The sequence below is a fragment of the Watersipora subatra genome, chromosome 6, assembly GCF_963576615.1.
Source record: "Watersipora subatra chromosome 6, tzWatSuba1.1, whole genome shotgun sequence".
NCBI classification, from domain to species: Eukaryota; Metazoa; Bryozoa; class Gymnolaemata; order Cheilostomatida; family Watersiporidae; genus Watersipora; species Watersipora subatra.
Window position 1 is genome coordinate 54,903,646 of NC_088713.1, and position 18,712 is coordinate 54,922,357.

At 35.6% G+C, this 18,712-nt stretch overlaps 1 protein-coding gene across 1 annotated transcript in view; it reads right to left on the bottom strand.

Moving 5' to 3' along the window:
- Positions 1–18,712, bottom strand: part of LOC137398373 (sulfhydryl oxidase 1-like) — a 67,293-nt gene that overhangs the window by 7,723 nt on the left and 40,858 nt on the right. The window contains exons 6-12 of the mRNA XM_068084480.1: positions 18,247–18,347; positions 16,580–16,710; positions 11,806–11,880; positions 6,643–6,775; positions 2,860–2,970; positions 1,550–1,676; positions 507–715 (exon numbers count right to left, since the gene is read on the bottom strand). Of these exons, the coding sequence (XP_067940581.1) occupies positions 507–715; positions 1,550–1,676; positions 2,860–2,970; positions 6,643–6,775; positions 11,806–11,880; positions 16,580–16,710; positions 18,247–18,347 (887 nt within the window). The remainder of the gene's footprint in view (positions 1–506; positions 716–1,549; positions 1,677–2,859; positions 2,971–6,642; positions 6,776–11,805; positions 11,881–16,579; positions 16,711–18,246; positions 18,348–18,712) is intronic.

Genomic DNA, 18,712 nt, shown 5'->3' on the forward strand with positions numbered 1-18,712 from the left:
AGTATTCAGTTAAGCTATCGGTAAACCTCTACTTATGATTATATTAACATATTCTGATATCAGCAGTTCACAAATGTAAATACAGTTATCTCTTGCTATTTCACGCCACATATTTCACATCCTCACAGCATCGCAGACTCATTAATAGCAACAGTTCTATCAAACGTGACACGGAGGGAGGCAAAAGTCAACATGAAATCAGTAATCAGTATCAAATGTTTACGAAATTTGAAGTAATAAATTATAAATAATCATATTGAATTATTGTTACTATGCATACTAAGTGATTTGCACAATAAAAGGCTTTTAGAAGTCAATTAAATTAAAAGTGCAACTATGTATTATATAAACCAACTGTTGCTAATGTAAATTAATACAAGCACTAAATGTCTTGCTCTTCCTTAAATACTCAAAATAAACTCAATGAATCAATATCTAGTACAAATACGTATGATGTTTGAACCAGACGATCCCTGATATGGAAGATAGAAAGAAACAAATCTCACCCTGTTATGAGCGTCCCAGAGCCATAGAGCGCAATCACTGTTAGACTTTCCCTTCAGTTTAGGAATTTCAACAGCCATCTGAGCAAAGTTGTTCCTGCAGTCAGCGCAGGTAAAGAAGTGTGCCACATAACTACGTATGGACTCGAGTGCCTCATAGCAGACATCTTCAGTTTTCCTTATCTTCTCATCTTTTCTAGCAGCTGCTGATGCTACAAAAAGTTACGTACAGTCAAACCTTGTCTTATGAACAAAGCAGCTCAATATATAAGCGTTTCTGATTTATGAGCCATGATTCAAGTTGAGTTTTGTGTTTGTCATTTCGTCAAATTTGAAATGCCAGCCATATTTTAAGAAGCTGTCATGACGTATAAGAAGTGAGAGCCAATTAAGGACTGGTATTTTCTGGACAAATTTATTGTCTTGCAAATACATGATTTCTTGTATTCGTTGAAAAACATGGGATTAATCGATATCATTGTTGATTTTGTCACCAAGTGTGCCCCTCATGTTTAAAGTTGAGAAAATGCTCTGCTTCAGCCACCTCCACTTCTATTGGCTGTAATAATCCATTGCTAAAGTTAGACAGCTAAATAATATCTTTCTTTGACGCAGTAACACTTTTTCTTTGCTTTTATCATGCTTTGTTAGATGATATTTAAGTATTTATTATTTAGAAAACCTGATTATTTCCCTAAATTACAGATTTCATTTTTTCCAGGTCAGAAATTAACTTGATATCAGTGATTGTAAATGGGATTTATTTGATTGACATTCAAGTTGATTGATGTACGAGTTTAATAACAGCATGAATTAAATTCACACCTTGAGGTTCAACTGTATTGTTTACAGAAAGAATATTTCCCATTCACTTTGCATCTTATCAGATAAAATAACATTATTGAATAAATATTTTATCAGTATTTTTATTAGGCTAAGAATCATTAATATAGTAAAATAACGAATAATACAAGAGGAATTGCTTTCTCACAATATTGTGCTAATTACTCCAAATTTAATGTGGCCAGGTCTAATAAATCACATACCTGCATTTACAGTTAATGTGTGAAAAAGGGTCCACAAGGTACAAAGAAACCCTCTGTATTTAGCTTGACTGCCCCGACATCGCAACAACTTTGCATGAGACTCCGTAGCAATAAGAAGACCACTAGCCTGTAAATATATATTTATATGTGTATTTGTTAGAAAACAGTCTAATTACTTAGGGAACAGTTTTATTATGAAGCACTGACTAAAGTTATACTACAATTTCAGTGCAGAAGGACAATAACAATAGGAATATTTACTATAATAGGAGCCGTATCTGTCCATCCGAAGCTACGCTTACAACTTTAAAAAGAAATGCAGCAAATGAGAATTCAACTCAGATATTTGACTTTGCATACCGACACTCTAACCACTGTACCAATCAGCTACCTCCCCACTTATCAGAATAATTATGCACATAGTTATTACAGATGATGATCTCTCATGGCACACAGAACTGCCAGAGTACTAGTAATAATTATGTGTACTTGTTAGAAAACAGTTTAATTACGAAGTACTGACTAAAGTTCTGTATACTACAAGTTCAGTGCAGGACAATAACAATAGGAATATTTACTATAATAGGAGCCGTATCTGTCCATCCGAAGCTACGCTTACAACTTTAAACTTATCAGAATAATTATGCACATGGTTATTACACATGATGATCTCTCATGACCCACAAAACTGCCAGAGTACTAGCCATAATAAAATATACTGGCATTAAATAATAATAGGATAATTGTGCACATAGTTATTACATATGACAATCTCTCATGGCACACAGAGCTCCAGAGTACTAGTAATAATTATACTCAATAACCGTAGTACTTGAACAATCTTCAGGGTTATGATTTTCATCAGCCAAGGAGATCCCCAAAGTCATAATCCCTCGAGGATTAGGTGACATAAAAATAAACTTGCTTGGACACATTTTGAACAAAGCTGCTGTCACCTGATAAGATATCGATTGATCAGAAGCTGGTTGAAGTTGAGGAAATTCTTTCACTAGGAAAGGGAGTTGAGGTGATAGAGGACATAAATGATTCTGATCTGAGGTATTTATTAAAGCCAATGCAAGGGTGCTGGTTTTTGTTAGCCGCTAACAATAAGCTTTTACATTGAAAGCATCTCAGAGTGTTCCTAAATTAGCTCATTCAAGAGAATAAACATAACTATTCTCTAGTTAATTATTTTAACTTTTATTAGTCATAACTAGTCTAGTTTGTTCATGTTTATGCTGTACTACAGAGAGCTGGAGTAGAATACTGGAAGAGTCTAATGAATTATAGAGAAGTATCTGTCACACCTGAAGATGGTCAGACCAGAGGCTGTGTGAGATTGATCCATTTAACTCGGCTATGGATAAATATAGTTGCTGTATTCCTTCAGATATTTTTTGATTGCCTTCTGGGAAAAACTAAAAGAACAACATAGATTTCCCATAATGCAACAAATGATACAGAAACCTTGACGGGAGAATGTAAGAGATCCGATCTATATCATTATATAGCGGATTCTGTGTGAAAAGCACTCAAATGTGAAACTATTAACCCTTTAGCGACCACGCGTTTATGGCTTGAAATTTCCCAGCGCACCAGAGCATTTACTAGGGCGATTTGAACCTTCGACACGACTGCGTGAAAACTGCATCAACTTTCATCAAAATTGAGGTAGATACATAAATTAACATGCATAGGAATGCTGAGAAAGTTCTCTACAAGCTTACAATTTTACAAGCATACTTTTTTATGTAGATAGCTTGCAATTGTTTGCCTGCAAGTCTCAATTTGTTGAAGCTACCAAATTTTTTATTTTTGTTCGTCATTTTCAATTGTGTTTTCTAATTAATAAAAGTAATTGACAATGTTGTACAAATAATATTTACATGGATTCATATGTTCACAACAATTTGTAAAAAAAATTGGTCGTCCAAGAGCATTGAAAGTGGAGTTATGATCTTCGATGCAATGCAGCAGCGCCGCTCAAAATTCTCAGCGTGTGGCCCTAATGACCAGCGAAAAATGGAGGCTTGACATTGTCACCTAAACTTGGCTATAACTTGCATGCAAACTGGCATACAGCTACAAATGAATATGCATTAGAAAGCTTAGAAATTTCTCAACAGGCAGCCAATTATTCCCTGCAAATCGGCTGTAAACATTTTGGTCAATATTCTGATTTGACGAAGCTGTCAGCTTTTTACCATAAAATAACAATAATAAATACATTTTTCAAAAGCAATAGCTCTAAGAAAATGGTTTATGATAAGCATCTGCACGGTGTCATATATGTTTGCAAGACGTAGCAAAAAAAAGTTGTTGTCCGAGTGCATCAAAAGCAGAGTTAGGCGCTCCTGTGCATTGCGGGTGCAGATCTTAGAAATGCTCATGACGCCATGCCGATAAGCATTGCACGAAATGGCTTACAAGACCTGACATGGCTGTTCAAACTCTGCTATAACTTTCGTGCAAATTGGCATTTAGCTGCAAATGAATATGCATTTGAAAGCCGAGATATTTTCTAGACTGATGTTTTCCTCCTCCAGACAGCTTGCGAAGCCTTTACAACCTGAGATCTATATATTGATAGTTATGATTTTTGCTGACTTTAGTTATGATCTTATGCATTTCTTGCAACTTGATTTATGTGAGAATTTTGCATATAAACACATTGCACAAATTCATGTGTGCTGCAGTACAAATTATTGTGCATAAAAAGAATTGAGTTGTGAGCCTGCATTGGCACATTTGGTGAAGCAGCACAAGACAGGAGGCAACATTTATTACAAACACAAACAGCAAATCGTGGACTGCTAGAATGCATGAGAACTGAACTCTTTGATAATGTGGGTGCCCTAAAAAGGGCGGTTTGCAACAAATACAACCTGTAAAGGCACAACAAATACAATACATAGACAATAACATTTTAGCAAGTGTATGTACAAAAGCAAGTGATACAAAGCAATGAAGCATTTGCAGACGCTAAATAAAATTTGAAATGAATTTATTTAGCATGGTAAGCATCAAAACATGACTCGCACAAAGGTACTCCACATGCTAGACATTTAAATTTAGTTCTGCGTCACTTAGGGGTGTTGTCATCAGCGCGCCTTTTGCAGTGCCTACAAATTCTGTATTTTGCTGGTCTACCTTTCCCTGGACTATTTGGCACTATTCGATGAGTAAAAGAAGTTGAAGCGCGGGAATACTGTTTTTGCGACAAGAACGGGTATATTCAAATATCTGATGAAGTAATTTCTGTCGAAACTGTAAGTCAGTTATTTTACAGCCGCTATGGATTCTCTAAACTATGGCCGCATTGTATACACAAACATCTAACAAATGAAAAAATAGTTTTTGTATCATTTCATGGTTATACTATGCAATTTTTGATCAGATTTGTCAACTCCTCCTATGTATTTGTTGTAATCCAACTAACAGCTGGCGTGCAAACTTTATCCCCTTTATAATTTACTTTGCCTGTGTCTGCGTCTTCCATGTTTTTATGCATAGTTGAAATTAAAGAAATATATTTTTTATCTCTCCAACAGCCAACCATACTTTCTCCATTAGAAAAGCTTGTTGTCTCACCTTTTTTAATAACTTTTCCATTACAAATTTTCAAATCTTTGGGGACATTTTTTCTGATTGGACGCAAAGTTCCACAAACATGAGTGTTATTTTTTATAAGTTCAGCTGCTAACTCTGGCGAATTATAAAAATTATCCATAAATAACAATGACCTAAATTTAGTAAACCACTTATTAACTTCATGACTATGTTGTGAGTGATTCCTCTACCAGTTCCTTCGGCTTGCTCTCGCTCATCACCAATGTACACAGACGACTTGTGCACATAGCCAGAGACAGCATCGCAGAGAGCAAATAGCTTTATTCCAAATCTAAATCTTTTAGATGGAATATACTGCCTGCAGCTGAGTCGCCCTTTCCAAGCTAGCAAGCTTTCATCTATAGATATAAATTTACCAGGCAGCAAAACAGAAGATAACCGGTCACATATCATGGCAAAAACATTTCCTAGCTTGAACAATTTATTGCCAGCAGGGTTTTCCGAATTGTCAGCGAAATGTAAACTGTTTAAAACCATTGAAAACCTGTTTCTTGAAATCATTTTACTAAACACTGGGGTAGATAACAAATGATTGGTAGATCAGTAAGACGACAGAGCAGGCTTCCTGACAATACCCATAAGCAAAATTAAACCAAAAACTCGCCAAATATATTTTTCATCGACAAGCTGTCAGGCATGCCACATGTTTTTGAAGGCCATATCTACTTGTTTCATTAACTATAACATTCATGATGGCCGATGTAATAAACAGCTTTAAATAGCCCAAAATACTTATCTGTCCAGGAATTCTGCTTCTTACACCTGCCAAGCTGTCATCAAAATGAAATTCTTTGGGTTTTAAATCGGCTCCTCTTTGAAATCCTTCATGACACCCTCTTTCAACGCCGGCCGTTTCACTTTCACACTACAATTCACTCTGTTGATCTTCTTTTTCACTTTCCGTCTTCTTCACATTCTTCTGCACTAAAATCCTCTGCTTCACTTTCAAACCAGTCGATATCTTCCTGTAGACAAATCTTTACAGCAGCGCTTAAAATATCATGTCCGTTCATGATGACAAGCTGTCCATGAAGAATGTTCAACTTCTAGCGACGTGTTCTTTTTGCATACGCGTATAAGGGACTAAATATAGCCTCAAAATAGTGGTATAATATCTTTTAAAACTCCTCAAATTATTAATTAAACATTTTAGTGCCGTTTTTAAAATAAATAAATGAACTTAAAAAAGACCTATCGAAGACTCAGATCCGACGGGCATACACGGGTTTGATGCGCTGAGACTGCGCTCTCAACACGTAACGTTACAGGAACGGGGTGGAAAAGGTTTAATGTGAGTCAACAGTTAGAATATAACTATCACTTCTGCTCTTAGTAAGATGTTATTATGAAATATATGCACACTTATGTGCATTGGAGTCATAAACAAGCACACAAAATACATGCATTTTATTACACTACAGTACAGACTATTATTATAGATACATGAAACAAGAACTCACCATGTATATAGTATACAGATACTTGGAAAGGGTATGCCTAGCTTCTTCAGAAATGACCAGTTGACCTCCAATCTCCTTGACCATAGAGTAGCGTAAGGCATAGACTAAGTCCTCATAGAAAAGAGTAGATGTGCTAAAACATCAAAGAGAATGACTCACAGTCTATATTTCACAGAAGGAGTATGTATATCTCAGCTACTTAGCATGCCTAAGTTCATATCATTATACCCTCATCATCTTTAAAGGTTGACTTGCAACAAAATTCACATTACAGTTATTTGATATCAAAACATTCACTATGTCTTACTCTGCTATGTTGTACGTGCAAAATATGTGGAAATGTGATTACACGCTCTTAAAAGCTCAAAAATGAAGAGTTAATCGCCGCCATCACGAAACGGCGTAGATCGGAATCAGTTTATTTCTCTGACGTAGTTAATCCAATTGGTTATTGCTTTGAAAGGTAATGTTCTCATGTGAAATTAGAGGTCAATAAAGGGCTCAATATAAAACTTCTCGTAGCACTAGTTTATGACAAAAACTTCGAGTTTTACCGAAGACCCCATATCAAATATAAATGCTCGCTACTTGACAGTTTTGTTTCGGCTTGGTCTAATCGTCTAGTCACAATTTAATCATGTGACCCATACTTCCTGCCAAACAGCACGAGTAATTTCTGCAGCATTTTTCGATTATCACAGGTAACCAACAGGCTCGTCATGTTTATCAGACAATGATATGTACTCCTTCGAGCCAAGGATTAAAAAAATAAACAAATCTTCACGGTAGGTTATAAGATATCAGTGCTGAAAGTGACAGCATTACAATGATGATGAAATAGACGCGTAAGAACAATAGACATGGTTTTATTGAATGCGTGAAGTATATTTGTGAAAATATTAATAAAGATTAAAATATAATACAGCCAGCAAGCATATCACCTACAGAGTACCTGCAGGTAAGTATAACTTCTCTATTATACAATGCACCCTCGAGATACGATTATCTGATATACAATTTTTTCACCTTATGAAGTTGAACAACGTGAGATCTTCACCTCGCCATGCAAATTTTATTTCACCATACGAATTTGAGAAAAGTTTTGCCCGAGTTAAAATTTGGCGGTCGGTGTGCTCATAACGCACATCAAAATAACAAAGACGACGAAATACGGTTTGCCGAAAACATTTCACAACGTTTAGAAGAGACACGATGACTGACTTCTCTCAGGTCAGCGTTCCACGTGGGAAATTTTGTGACAAGCACATAATCGAGAGCGAGTATCCATTTTTTAGCGTTATAATCCCTCTACAAGACAAAGGAAAAATGATTTCCATGACAACAGAGTTGGAGGTCATAAATAAATAGGAAGAAGACGCCTGTATTGTTAATATTGCCCAAATATATGTTTGCAACCAGTCAACAATTGCAATTATTAAAAACAAGAAATTCGTTAAAGCAAGCACAAGGAGGAGCTTACAACTGACGACTTGAAGGAGTTGAAAGCAATACACAGGATGTAGAAGAGACATAAAATCCTACATCGACAGAAAAGTGTGAAGTGTTAATTTACCGTTGTGAACTGGTACATAAAAACATTACTGTACAATGCATATCATTATTTATCTTCTTTGTTTGGCTTTTTTTTCGTGCTTGATTCAATACATTTTATGTTTTATTTATTTCATTTTGATTTCACGTTTTATTTACTTGTTTAACCACGTCTTTGTAGATGGGCCTGTTTTTTACTACGTAAATACAAATCATCCTATGTATGTAACTCATATATAACTAGCTACTCAAGATAGTTGACGCATCCATATTACTTTCTAGAAGATGCTAAAACCATGCCGTTTAGGGTATAAATACGTACAAACCTCTGTATGTATGGGCACATTGATTTTTGTGCACGTGTCATTCAAGACAAACCACTGTACAACCTTCTCTGAATCCTTTTACAAATGTAAGCTAGCTAGCAATTTTCTGCACTGCAACAGCATTTACAGTGCACGAGCAAGCGTCATCATCAATAAGTAATAATCCGCACTGAGTTAGCTTATTTTCTTCGAGCACTCTCTGTACCAGCAACAAAGTTGTGTCTTCCTGGCAATTTCTGCTTTTCACGACCCAAAAATAATAAACTTGATCAACAGCTCAAGTCACGTTACTCCAAAGGTATGTGCGTACACTACTGTATAGTAAATAAAATTTCATTTTTTGATGACCATTATATGGTCAAGTGTACGAGAGGCCGCTTTTGAGAATTGCAACGCACGGCCTTTACGGTCAAGTTAGGTTTAAAAAGGTTTTAACCAGACTCGCTAAAGGCTATAGTAAAAGCTGGGAAGCGAAACGATTTTAGTGATGAAAAGATAAAATTTATTGAAATAGTTAAAAATACATACTGAAACTCAGCTTTAACTAACTTTGAATGTGTGTTTAGTAAGATAAACATATTTGAAGTGAATTAAAAGCTAATGTTGTACGTACGTCTTGATAGTAAGAACTCCTTACCATGCGTACTGCATTTCGTACACACATGATGTTGCATTTTACAGTTTTGCAGATTATAATCACTAGGTGCACTTAATACAATGCAGCTACTATAGGTAACTATAGCTACTAAAATTAACATATTATTTTGTTACTAATTTTTAATATGTACATTTTTATGAAATTTTGGACGATTTTTACCATTTTTTTTGCATTATGTAATTACAATGGCTTCTATACCCCTACATACGATTTTTTCACTATACGATGCCAACCTTGGAACGGATTAACATCGTATCTCGAGGGTGCACTGTATTTGTGAAAATATTTTGAGGAATGAGGTTGCATGAAAGTTCTAACAAACCATCTCGTTCATCTACGTTCCATTTGAGACATTTTGAAAAGAGATTCTGATGACCACTTACAGTATACACTTCACAGAAAGAATATTGATATCTCAGCTTTTTAGCATGCCTAGTGCAAATCGTTAGACCCTCATCACCTTTAAGCTTTATACTAGGGTTGCACGATAGCTCGATAGTCGATTGCGATAGTTGTCTTTCTCGATATGAACATGTTGCCTACTTTTAACCTATAGAAAGATCTGAAACTAATATATCGTTATCGAATAATAAAAAATAATATAACCTGATACTTATCGCCCTCGGATAGCTCGAACACATGGTTAACTTGAACGGATTTGTTTGGTCCGTTCCCACGCAATGCCAAATTGCTTTACATAACTCGACCTCAACTTGGTTAACTCGAACAGTTTTATGCCCAACGGCTACTGCAACAGTTGTTATCGCTTTAGAATATCACTTTATTCCAAGCCATAGAGATAAAACTAAACTTTTAGTAGTTCTTAGGCGTCGTTATTACCATCATTGGCAAAATATCTTTGTTAACGACTTTTCTAAAGGTTTGCAAAAATCAAATTTTGCCAAACATCCGCTTAACGATGGACCTCCGAAAGCTAGGAAAAGTGAGCTAACCTTCGAATAAACTTAAAGCAAACAAATTATATAATTTTTTTATTATATAGTTCAATACATCAGTCTTGGCTGTTGAATGAGCCCATATTCAATACACAAAAAATAATAGAACTATGAAAACCAGGGTGTCAAAAGTATGTCCTGCAATAAAAAAACATCTGGTTGCGGTTCCCATTATATGATGTCATAATTATTAGTTAGCCTTAGGTCGTCGATCCCTTTCGCTGCCCTTGAGGCTGCGCTTTTCTGTGACAATCGGTGCTGTTAAACCAAGAGAGCGCTAATAATAAAAAATAATTCTAAATAATCAACAATGCCCGGGATCGCGCTAACACCCGACCAATACAAACGCATGTTCAGGGTTAATTAACTATGCTTCAATAAATATACTGTCATTGATAAAGGTAATGAAATCACATCGATTAAATTGTGACCTGCAGTTGCTGGACTATATGTCGATTGCACTTTCGCAAGATCATGCAATGTTTAAAATTAACTAGTCTCAGTCGTGCCCCTCAACATCACAATGAAAAGAGAGGGCAAGTGCATAATATCATCGGGAAAACATGGTAGTGCTTGGAATCCGAGTTATTCATCATAGAAATAATCTGTACATAGAGAGCTAATAAATGACACCGATTCCTTTGTCATCTTCATTGGTTCTCTGGAGTTGTCCTACTTTCGCCTGCCACTACCATCATTATCGTAGTTGATAAATATAAGCGGTAAGCGATAAAATAAGCGGTAAGAGCACACAACAGCAAATATGGAAATTGTGATGTCACAAGTTTCGAGCTTATACCATTGAACATTTCTGCGGTAGAGCTTTGGGGAAATCCTATCAACATCAACCAATGTCTGTCTCACCATGTCAAACAATGGCTCATTCGAAAGTCAAGACTCTGATGTATTGAAATATATGATAAAAAAATTATATAATTCAAGTGTTTTAAAGAAAAATCGGCAAACTTGATTTTGGTTAAAATGCTCAAAAGAAAAAGACGTTTTTTTTAGCATTTCAACAGCGATCAAGTTTTGGCGATTGTAATCTGAAAATGTCCTGGCAATCACATCACCTAAAACAACAAACCAATCTCAAATGATAGAAAAGTTTCTATACTTTCTGATGAAATTTTTTTAATTTTTACACTAGAAGCCTTTTAATTTACAACAAGTCATCTATGCGTTTGATTTATATATAGTTTGCATATGTACATTTATCTACTAATAAATACATGGACTTATGACAGTGCTCTGATAACTTGCACGCTCTGATAACTCGAACACGTTTTCCTATCCCTTCCCACAATCCTCGATCTTTACAGGCACGATAATATGATAGTTTTACCAGCTGCCAAGTCACGCGATAACTATCGGTGAACAGTGTCTGCTCATTGTTAATTCGATACCGTCGCAATCGGTGGGACAACTCCAATGATAGTCGATAACACCTTTTCAAACAACAAATGCCATCCCTGCTTTGTACTGTTAACGACATTGACCTTAAAAATAATTCAAATGATTTACAGAGCTCTTGAAATTAATTTCAATAAAATGTCACAAGTTTCAAATTATGCAAGTTTAAAAAATCACTCAAGTTAAACTTTATAATGAAATACCAACAAAGATACAATATGTGCTTATGTGCAATAACTATAAACAAATCAAGACTCACTTCTTGTCAGTGATCAGAGTGTCTATGAACTGTGTGGTTATATCTCCATCCCTTTCTGGTATTGGAGTGTACGGCCTGCAAGAATACATTTCTGATAAAAAGTACAGTCGAACATGAATAACCCAAACTTAAAGGGACTGAGTGAAGGTGTTTGGTCTATCAGAGCAATCAAGTTATCCATGCACTGTCATGAGTACGTGTATTTACCAGATGATACATGTATATACACCAACAATATAGAAATACAGAAGCGCATTATTGGTGGTAAATTGAGACCATTTCAACAAAGCATGTTTTACAGTTGATCAGTTGTTACATCTGAAATACTTATCAAGTGTAGTCTGTAATAGGATGTTTGGTTGAGAAGAATCAACAGTGTAACTGAGTATAGCTACAGACTTTAAACTGTTATAATAGTTCTTAAACTCTCTAGTGACTATAAAACATCTGAAGCCTCGTTCAGATCTGCTACTGTAAGTGGATCAGGTTCAACAAGCTCTGAATCTTTATCAACTTCTCTACCAAAATCAATAACACATCCAGATCAGTGTCACCTTGAACTATCTCTTAGCCTTGATAAACTCAGGTCAAACAGCGCCCTTATCCTCTCTTTCTTTTTAACCTATGTCAGCACTGCACTTTTAAGAAACTTTCCCTTTATTATATTGCCCATAGGTTTTGTTCTCCCGCTACAACCTTCTCAAAGATTTCAAACTGGCATGTAGGTTCAACTCTTTCTATTGCAAAGCAAATGTCTTGTAAAATGTCATTTTTCAAATCTTCAGTGAGATTGTTACCAAAAGCATTTAAAGATGTGGTTGCATCAAAAAATTCGATTTAATGAAATTAAGACCGATAAAAGGCTAAAACATCAGCTACAATTTGACGCCATTTTTGTCTTTGTAGACCAACCCTGTCCAGAGATATATGCGTTTGAATGAGGCCCTCTGTTAAAAAGCTCACGTTCCAGTGGGTGCCTATTTTGTGACGTCACAAGCAATATATCTGAAAAAAAAACCACAAGCGATAAATATGAGGTCACTCCCTTAGCCAATCATCAGCGCAAAATTTTTATATAGGCCGTAATAAATGTTATCACTCATAAAACGCGTTGTCTGTGATCTCGAAGATTCTCATCGTTAGAAAATTTTCATCGTTACTGATTCAACGCGTTTCAACAATTACTAAGTTATAAATAGTTTTAAAATGGCTTCAAGTTCGAGCGACTGCGACTCAGAGTTATCTGAGCAACTTTTAGTAAAAGATTAGAGTAGACAGCCTATGATCAAAGCTGACAGGCGTCATCAGTCGTAATAAATGTTATTACTCGTAAAACACGTTGTCTGTGATCTCAAATTTAGGGATTTTACTCTATTATTAATTCGCATGGACATCGATATTTACTAAATTAATTAACATCGTTACTTTAATGAATTACTCGATCGACCCGTTTTATTGGCGAACAACATACAGTCAAACATGGATAACTCGAACTTCAAGGGACCGAGCAAAAGTGTTCGAATTATCAGAGCATTCAAGTTATCAGAGCACTGTCACAAGTCCATGTATTTACTTATTTATTAGTAGATACAGGTACATATACAAACTATAATATAAATCAAAAGCACAAATGGCTTGTTTCAAATTAAATGCTTCTAATGTAAAGTTTAAAACGTTTTCATGAAAAAGTATAGAGATTTTTCTATCACTTGAGATTGGTTTGTTGTTTGAGGTGATGTTATTGCCAGGACGTTTTTCAGATTGACATTGGCAAAACTTGATCGTTGTTGAAATGCTCAAAAGAAAAGACATTTTTTTCTTTTGGGGTTTTACCCACGATCAATTTTGCCGTTTTTTCTTGAAGTTTATGCAAAGATTACCTTACTTTACCGGGGATTCGTTAAGAGCAACACTCCGAGGCAGTTCAATTAGAAGTTTTACGAGGTTTTACGGTACATTCTATATCACTCACGCTTTTTTAATAGATACTTATTGAATGTACACACGTATTCTGTGTTTAGGTCAAACGATGAATAGTTTTTTGTAGCTCAGACAACGTATACGTTTAATTACAACATTTTTTAAGACGTTTTAAACATTCAACATTCCGACGTTGATTCAACACGGAATCAACGTCGGAAAACTATTCATCACGGGCTAGCCGAGTTACGCCTTCAAGGATTTTCGCCACGCACATACAAAACAACATGCTGTTTTTGTTTTGTATGTGCGCGGCGAAAATTCTTGCGCGCGTGACCCGGCTAGCCCGTGCTATTCATCGTATCGCAGTATAAATCAAATTTCACCAAACATTTAGAAAAGTCGTTGACAAAAATATTTTGCCGATGGTGGTAATAACGACGCTTAAGAATTACGAAAAGATGAAGTTTACCTCTATGGCTTTGAATAAAGTGATTTTCTAAAGCAAAAACAACCATTTCGGTAGCTGTTGGGCAAAAAAACAGTTCGAATTAACAGTGTTGAGTTCGAGTTATCTATAGCAATTTATCATTACGTGGGAACGGACCAAAGGAAATGTTCGAATTAACCATGTGTTCGAGCTATCCGTGGACGAGTTATCCATGTTTGACTGTACATGTAATTGTAAAATTGCTGTAAAGTTACTGTGAAGGTGACTCTGAGTTTTCTTGGCATCAGGTAGTTAAAGTTCTACGGAGGAAGATTGGAGAATGTAGTAAATTTATCTTTTATTTTGAGTCTCCTATAGAGTTTCCTGTTGAGTGTACATTCAGATAATATTTCCCTGATTGAGGCTAAAATGTAATTTCCTGCGCGTGCGAGATACGTATGTACAGTAAGTTCTTGACGGCTTCTTTTTAATCTTTAGCATCTAGCTATACAATGGCTTAGATTGATGAATATACTAAAGGTAATATTTTAGTACTCATTAATACATGTACTAATTAATAAAATTGTAACTTTTTGCTATCACTAATCATCGTTTGATATTTTTTTATCGGTTCACCTAGCTACATTTGCTTCAAATTTTCTGTGGCATATTTATCTAGTAAATTAGATTTATGATTTGACATTAGATGTTCACTTTTCACTTGTAGAAAGTGAAGAAAATCGATTGATCAATGCAAATCTTTAATTTCCAGAACCAAAGCTTCGAATCGTTGGCTTGGCGTACTTGTGCGTTTGTTAAACGTTTATTCGTTTTTAAAATTACACTCGCAATCTATTCAACTCCCAATTTGGAAGCTGTCAATAGATACGCTTTAGAATGACATATCTATGAATGACATATTTTTATTGCATTTGTTTTACTGATTACAGAATGTTCATGTCGCCCCACCAGCCGAAGAAGCTTTGTCAGTGTGGAAACTGCCATAAAGGGGAAAGAGAGACTTGAATGTGTGCTGCATAAACCATGATGTTTTGTTTGAGTTTGTTGCAGTAGATGAATTTGTTTTATTGTATCAGCTAAAACTATGTGAGTGGCCACAACTTGATGAATATTTTTAATAAAAGCTTTATGCCGAGATGAAAATATTTTGCTTGTAACAATTATATTATTAAATAATATTGTTGTAGATAATGCAAAACATGATTTGCAGAATATTGTAGTGAATTGAATATGGTATATGGATGTCCGCAGAACTGGAGAATGTGAGTTCAAATCCAGTTTGCAGCAGACTTCTCATCCTTAAAACTCTATCCCTGTCTATACTCTTTTCAAAGACACGGCTTGCTTATTTTACTTCGGTAGTATTCGGTAAGAATACTACCGGATTTAAAATTTTATTCTAGCCAACATGAGCAAATACAAAATAAGATATATGCCAATAGAGTCGCGTAAGACTAGACTTTTATCGCAAATAGCCGATGTGAATACAAGAGATAGAGACAGGTTGTACAACGCGTGACATCATTTTGGGCAAGTCTGGGCACGTTTTTGTGGCCTGAGCGTTTTTACCGCGATCAGATCTTTTTGATTCTAATCTTCAAATATCTTGTAACACAACAAACAACATATCAACTGATAGAGAAAAAAAATGCTTTCTTTTAAGATCAACTCAAATTTGACGCAACCACATCTTTAAGGACATGATTAAATATTGATGCCTCTACAACATATTACAAGTAAATGTTCATTTCTATTGCTCGGAATGAAATTATCTTCTGAAATGATAATGCCAGTCTCGACAGCCACTGAGCTAAAAATCATCACGCCAAACGCTCTTCTTTTTCATATTTACAAATGTCTCCATGTGAACAAAAGAGACCAAAACTGTTGGAGTCTGATGTTAATAATATTATATTCAAGTTATCTAAAGCAATGTATTTATTGTATGGAAAGGGAGCAACCAAAACCTTACAAGTTAACCATGTATTTGAGCTATTTGTGGGCAGGTTATCCATGGTTGACTGCATTAGTGTTTTATGTAAAACTAAATATAATTTTCTAGAGCGACAAATATTTTTTAGGACAAGATTTGATTTTGCTGCACTTTTGGAAAAAAAAGACTTGTATTCAAAAAGCATAAAAAGATTGTGTATAGCGTGCTGATGCAAGGATCGACATAAGGGTTTGCTGAAGGGACCACTTTACAGTCATACCTCAACATATGAGTACCCCAACATCCGAGCAAATCGGGACACAAGCAGTAATTCAAGCAAGTTACTGCCTTTTGATACTGCCACTATAGATGAAGGGTTGAAGAATAGAGTGCAATGGTGTTCAATTGAAGGTTTCACAGTAATCTTTAGTAAGCATAGTTTATATTTTAGTAGCAAACGGGCACGGTACCTGGATATAGCCTCAGGATGTGCGTCCTTGATTCTACTGATGACATACTTCAAAAGAGTTTCGTTTGATGAGGCAATTTCATTGTCGATAAGTGAAGCAGAGGTTGTGTCCTTGGTGTGGGAAGGAAGGAACTGCCAACAGAAGACAACACTCTGTAGTTACATATAAATGTTGACGAGTTGAAAAAATCTCATATACACATAAAACCTTTAATTGAACACCACGGCGCTCTATTTTTCAACCATTTTTCAACCAAGAAACGATGACTTTTCTTCTGAGCATTTCAACAGCGATCAAGTTTTGCCAATTTTTAGCTGAAAACATCTTGGCAATCACATCACCTAAAACGACAAACCAATCTCAAGTGATAGAAAAGTTTCTATACTTTCTGATGAAATTGTTTTTAAACTTTACAGTAGAAGCCTTTTAATTTGCAACAAGCCATCTATGCGTTTGATGTATATAGTTTGTATATGTACATTTACCTATTAATAAATACATGGAAAATGCTCTGATAACTTGAACGCTCTGATAACTCGAACGCTGTCATTCGGTCCCATAAAGTTTGAGTTATCCGAGTTTGTCTGTATTATTATTATTTCCCACATAGGTTGAAGCATACAGAGCGCATTCAAAAAACTACTATTAGCCTGAAACAGTTGCAGACATGTACTAATTATTTCTACGCCGTTGCAATCAAAGATTCTATTAAAAAAACGTAAAAACTTAGACAATAAACTTCGATACGAAAAGAAACAACAAACGAATTAATTGTTATTGATGTAATTGAGTCATTATTAGTATCATTTTGTGGACACTGCTGATGATCACTTGCTATTATGGGTTCGTAAAGATTGAGAATGTCAAATAGTATCAGTCAAATAAAAGTAGCGTTCAAGTAAAAGTGGCGTTGAATTAAAGGGTGGCTCTCTATTTTTCAAGCCTTCTCCCATAGTGGTGCTAAAATGGAGGTGGCGTTCAAATAAAGGTGGCATTCAAATACAGGTTTTGCAGTACTCATGCGAAAGACTGCACAAGGCAAGAACAGAAAAGAGTAGGAAATTCTAAAGGTACAGCCACATGTAACGATTTTTCGCTGGTTCTGACCGAAATCACGAAATGAAGGAAAAACACAGAATTATTCAGCCAAAATTCACAGAATTGTCAGAGCTGTGCATGCACACTGAAATGCTTTTAATTGGCTAGAAACAAATTATTAGCGAGCACGAGTCTAGCAACTTTCTAAATTTATATAGTACGAGGCACATAACCCGACACGCAAGAAAATACTAACGCTGATTTTCCATAGTAAATACGATGCAACTGACTTGATTGCGCTAAATATGGCAACTCTTTTTACAACAGAAAAATTGCTGCTAAATGAAAATTCTTATTATTAAAATAGAAACGATTCGTAGCCATAGTGTACGAACGATAAAAGCCAACAATAGTGCAATCTAAGCAGTTGCATCGTATATACTATGTTGAATTGCACTGGTACTTTTATTGCGTGTCGTAATACATTTCTTCAACTATACTAATTCGTGTACTGATTACTCATGTACAGGACTAGCACGTATACTAGGACACAATAATCTAGACAGTCACCTCCCTTCTTAATTTGCTAGTGGTGATGCTAGGGAAACGATCACAAAATAGAACCATACCATGAGAGTAGGGTAGCCTGTAACATTGTGGTTTCTACATATGTCTTGGTTCATATCTTGGGCACAGTTGATAGCAGACACTCTGGCATATTTTGCCCAACCTATAAAATTTAAATGTTTTTTGTCGTATTTAAACATGCTTAGAGTCTTTCAGGCAGAATCCTGCTATTTTGAAAGTATTTGATCTAGGTTGGCAAAGGCAATATAGGCTATGATAATTTGTCAATACTGAATGGAATAGTTGTAAATGATCGATCATATATGTGTAGTCTTGGTGGCTACCGATTCTGCATTGATAGCGAGGCTATAAAAGTGATATGGATTTGCTCAACTTGCAAAGCTTTCCATTAAACCTCACTGCGGGCAATGATATACAGCCCCCCAAGGATAGCTGACGGCTCTCATATGGGCGGGGTTTGATGATGGAGCTCTGTTGGGATGAACCCGAACACGGCACCCGAACAAA